The sequence below is a fragment of the Homarus americanus genome, unplaced genomic scaffold (genome assembly GCF_018991925.1).
Source record: "Homarus americanus isolate GMGI-L3 unplaced genomic scaffold, GMGI_Hamer_2.0 scaffold33177, whole genome shotgun sequence".
In the NCBI taxonomy this organism is placed as follows: Eukaryota; Metazoa; Arthropoda; class Malacostraca; order Decapoda; family Nephropidae; genus Homarus; species Homarus americanus.
The window spans coordinates 80,001-85,000 of record NW_024742239.1 but is presented as its reverse complement, the minus strand read 5'-3'; the positions used below and the strand labels follow the sequence as shown (position 1 = coordinate 85,000).

Below are 5,000 nucleotides of genomic sequence, written 5' to 3'. Positions count from 1 at the left end.
TGGTTCACATATGAGATCATGCTCACACAACTAATTTCATATTGCTGAATTCGAATCTGATATTTGTTTTGTTCTATCAGACCAGGTTTTATAAAAAAATCAATAGGTACAAATATTTATTCCATCACGTGTCGTGCAAAAGATGAGATTATCTCATGTGACTGTGCTTTCATGACTAATTTCATATTAATGAATATTAATTGAATGTTTCATTCTACCATCAGACCTACTTTCTAAAGAATAAAAAAATAGTAAATATAGTAACATTATCGCGTCATGCAAGATACAATTTTAAACCTATCACAGATAAGCTCATAAAAAATTGTACCAAAAACATAAGTTCACATCCTTTATAATGACAAAATATGAAGTTCTAAAAGTGCTTCTGAACTTTACTTTTCTTGTACATGCTTTCTTCGTTGCAGTGTCCAGCAATAGTCGCCCATCATGTTAGGACTGAAGTGTCCCTGATATCTCTCTCCATTATGGCGATATCTTGATGAAATCTTTCGCCGTGTTCATCACTAACGTACACCAGGTCCCTCTCCACCTGTACACAAGGTCCCTCTCCACCTGTACACAAGGTCCCTCTCCACCTGCATACACACAAGGTCCCTCCACCTGCACAAGGTCCCTCTCCACCTGTACACAAGGTCCCTCTCCACCCGTACACAAGGTCCCCTCCACCTGTACACTAGATCCCTCTCCACCTCGTACACAAGTCCCTCTCCACCTGCACACAAGGTCCCTTCCACCGTACACAAGGTCCCTCTCCACCTGCACACAAGGTCCTTTCCACCCGTACACCAGGTCCCTCTCCACCTGCACACAAGGTCCCTCTCCACCTGCACACAAGGTCCTCTCCACCACACAGGGACCCTCTCCACCTGTACACCACGTCCCCTCTCCATCCGTAACACAGGTCCCTCTCCACCTGTACACCAGGTCCTCCACCCGTACACCAGGTCCCCCTCCACCACAGTACACAAGGTCCCTCCACTCATTACAGATGGCCCCCACCTCGTACACAAAGTCCCTCTCCACCTGCACACAGGTCCCTCTCCACCTGTACACCAGGTCCCTTCCACCTGTACACCAGGTCCCTCTCCACCTGCACACAAGGTCCCTCTCCACCTGCACACAAGGTCCCTCTCCACCTGTACACAAGGTCCCTCTCCACCTGCGTACAAGGTCCCTCTCCACCTGTACACAAGGACCCTCCACCGCATACACAGAGTCCCTCTCCACCCGCACACCAGACCTCTCCACCTGCAAAGGTCCCTCCACCTGTACACAAGGTCCCTCCACCCTTACACCAGATCCCTCCATCTGTACACAAGGTCCCTCCACTGCACACCAGGTCCCTCTCCACCTGCACACAAGGTCCCTCTCCACCCTGTACACCAGGTCCCTCTCCACCTGCCACACAAGGTCCTCTCCACCTGTACACAAGGTCCCTCTCCTTCCGTACACAGGTCCCTCCACCTGCACACCAGGTCCTTCACTGCACACAAGGTTCCTCTCTGCACACCAGGTCCCTCTCCACTGCACACAAGGTCCCTCTCCACCTGCACACCAGGTCCCCTCTCCACCTGTACACCAGGTCCCCTCTCCACTCGTACACAAGGTCCCTCTCCACCTGCACACAAGGTCCCTCTCCACCCGTACAAGGTCCCTCTCCACCCGTACACCAGGTCCCTCTCACCTGCACACCAGGTCCCTCACCCGTACACCAGGTCCCTCTCCACCATACACAAGGTCCCTCTCCACCCATACACAAGGTCCCTCCACCCATACACAAGGTCCCTCTCCACCCTGCACACAGGTCCCTCTCCACCTGTACACAAGGTCCCTCTTCACCTCGTACACCAGGTCCCTCTCCACCTCGTACACCAGGTCCCTCTACACCCATACACAAGGTCCTTCTCCAGGTCGGTATCCTGAAGGAGCCAACAGGTAGAGTATCCTTCGTCAGGTCAGGAGGTGCAGGAAAGGAGTCATGTGTATCAGTTAGACGACTTTACCTTGACCTGTCAGGCCCCCAAGAGGTCACCAGGTGGGAGGGAGGAGAGAAGGAGGTCACAGGTGGGAGAGAGTGAGAGAAGGAGGTCACCAGGTGGGAGGGAGTGGAGAAGGAGGTCAGCAGGTGGGAGAGAGTAGAGAAGGAGGTCACCAGGTGGGAGGGAGGAGAGGGAGGTCACCAGGTGGGAGAGAGGAGAGAAGGAGGTCACCAGGTGGGAGGGAGGAGAGAAGGAGGTCACCAGGTGGGAGGGGAGTGAGAGAAGGAGGTCGCCAGGTGGGAGGGAGTGAGAGAAGGAGGTCGCCAGGTGGGAGGGAGGAGAGAAGGAGGTCGCCAGGTGGGAGGGAGGAGGAGATCGCCAGGTGGGGGAGTGAGAGAAGGTCACCAGGTGGGGGAGTGAGAGAAGGAGGTCGCCAGGTGGGAGGGAGGAGAGAAGAGTCACCAGGTGGGAGGGGAGAGAAGGAGGCTCGCCAGGTGGGAGAGAGTGAGAGAAGGAGGTCGCCAGGTGGGGGGGGAGTGAGAGAAGGAGGTCGCCAGGTGGGAGGGAGTGAGAGAAGGAGGTCACCAGGTGGGAGGAGGAGAGAAGGAGGTCGCCAGGTGGGAGAGAGGAGAGAAGGAGGTCGCCAGGTGGGAGAGAGGAGAGAAGGAGGTCGCCAGGTGGGAGAGAGGAGAGAAGGAGGTCGCCAGGTGGGAGAGAGTGAGAGAAGGAGGTCGCCAGGTGGGAGGGAGTGAGAGAAGGAGATCACCAGGTGGGGAGAGAGTGAGAGAAGGAGGTCGCCAGGTGGGAGGGAGTGAGAGAAGGAGGTCGCCAGGTGGGAGGGAGGAGAGAAGGAGGTCACCAGGTGGGAGAGAGTGAGAGAAGGAGGTCGCCAGGTGGGAGGGAGGAGAGAAGGAGGTCGCCAGGTGGGAGGAGGAGAGAAGGAGGTCGCCAGGTGGGAGGCAGTGAGAGAAGGAGGTCACCAGGTGGGAGAGAGAGGAGAGAAGGAGGTCGCCAGGTGGGAGAGAGTGAGAGAAGGAGGTCGCCAGGTGGGAGAGAGTGGAGAGAAGGAGGTCACCAGGTGGGAGAGAGTGAGAGAAGGAGGTCGCCAGGTGGGAGAGAGTGAGAGAAGGATGTCACCAGGTGGGAGAGAGTGAGAGAAGGAGGTCGCCAGGTGGGAGAGAGGAGAGAAGGAGGTCGCCAGGTGGGAGAGAGGAGAGAGAAGGAGGTCACCAGGTGGGAGGGAGTGAGAGAAGGAGGTCACCAGGTGGGGAGGGAGTGAGAGAATGCCAGGTGGGAGGGAGTGAGAGAAGGTGGTGCCAGGTGGGAGAGAGGAGAGAAGGAGGCCCAGGTGGGAGAGAGTGAGAGAAGGAGGTCGCCAGGTGGGGAGAGAGGAGAGAAGGAGGTCACCAGGTGGGAGGAGGTGAGAAGGAGGTCGCCAGGTGGGAGGGAGTGAGAGAAGGTCACCAGGTGGGGGGATTGAGTGAGGGAGGGAGGAGGTCGCCAGGTGGGAGGGAGTGAGAGAAGGGGTCGCCAGGTGGGGGGGAGGAGGGAGGGTGGGAGGAGGTCACCAGGTGGGGGGGGAGGAGGAGGGAGGAGGAGGTCGCCAGGTGTGAGGGGAGTGAGAGAAGGGGGTCGCCAGGTGGGAGGGAGGAGAGAAGGAGGTCACCAGGTGGGAGGGAGGAGAGAAGGGGTCGCCAGGTGGGAGGGAGTGAGAGAAGGGGTCGCCAGGTGGGGAGGGAGGAGAGAAGGAGGTCACCAGGTGGGAGGGAGGAGAGAAGGAGGGCACCAGTTGGGAGGGAGGAGAGAAGGGGGGCCAGGTGGGAGGGGAGGAGAGAAGAGGTCGCCAGGTGGGAGGGAGTGAGAGGGGGTCGCCAGGTGGGAGGGAGGAGAGAAGGAGGTCACCAGGGGATGGAGGAGAGAATGGGGTCGCCAGGTGGGGGGTGTGAGAGAAGGAGGTCGCCAGGTGGGAGGGAGTGAGAGAAGGAGGTCGCCAGGTGGGGAGGGAGGAGAGAAGGGGGTCGCCAGGTGGGAGGGAGGAGGAGGGTGGGAGGAGGTCACCAGGTGGGGGAGGAGGGAGGTGGGAGGAGGTCACCAGGTGGGGAGGAGGGAGGGGAGGGAGGAGGCCGCAGGTGGGGAGGGAGGAGAGAAGGGGGGCCATGTGGGAGGGAGGAGAGAAGGAGGTCGCCAGGTGGGGAGGGGTGAGAGAAGGAGGTCACCAGGTGGGAGGGAGGAGGGAGGGAGGTGGGGGAGGGAGGGTGGGAGGAGGTCACCAGGTGGGGGGAGGTGGAGGGAGAGAGGAGGTCACCAGGTGGGGGGGAGGGAGTGAGGAGGGAGGAGGTCACCAGGTGGGGGGGAGGAGGAGGGAGGGAGGTCACCAGGTGGGAGGGAGGAGGGAGGAGGTCACCAGGTGGGGGGAGTGAGGAGGGAGAGAGGAGGTCACCAGGTGGGGGGAGGAGGGAGGGAGGAGGTCACCAGGTGGGGGGGGAGGAGGGAGGGAGGGAGGAGGTCACCAGGTGGGGGAGGAGGGAGGGAGGAGTCGCCAGGTGGGGGGAGGAGGGAGAAGGTCGCCACATTATCATCGTCTTCATCACCATTATTATCCCTAACCAACACAATCTAACTTGGCCTCAACTTTTGTAATTTGCGCTACACTCAACAAATAATGAATTTACTAACTTAAGCCAAACTTACAAATTTCATTAAGGGAGACTGATAGATCTCTTCCCTCCTCTCCTCTCCTCCCTTCTCCCTCCTCCTCCCTCTCTCTCTCCTCTCCCATGACACCCTCTCCCTTCCACCATAACACCATTACCCAACACCACTACCATCACCAGAGGGAGTGACTGGAGAGGGAGAGGAGAGGGAGGACTGGAGAGGGGAGAGGAGAGGGAGGATTGGAGTGGTGGAGAGGAGGGAGGACTGGAGAGGGGAGGAGAGGGAGTGACTGGAGAGGGAGAGGAGAGGAGTGATTGGAGTGGTGGAGGAGAGGGAGGACTGAGG

General features: G+C 58.7%; 1 protein-coding gene across 1 annotated transcript; it reads left to right on the top strand.

Moving 5' to 3' along the window:
• Window positions 1–1,009: 1,009 nt before the first annotated feature.
• On the top strand, window positions 1,010–1,960 carry LOC121876691 (mucin-2-like). The gene has a single exon (XM_042382035.1). It carries the CDS (start codon window positions 1,010–1,012, stop codon window positions 1,958–1,960), a length of 951 nt encoding a protein of 316 aa, XP_042237969.1.
• Window positions 1,961–5,000: the final 3,040 nt, after the last annotated feature.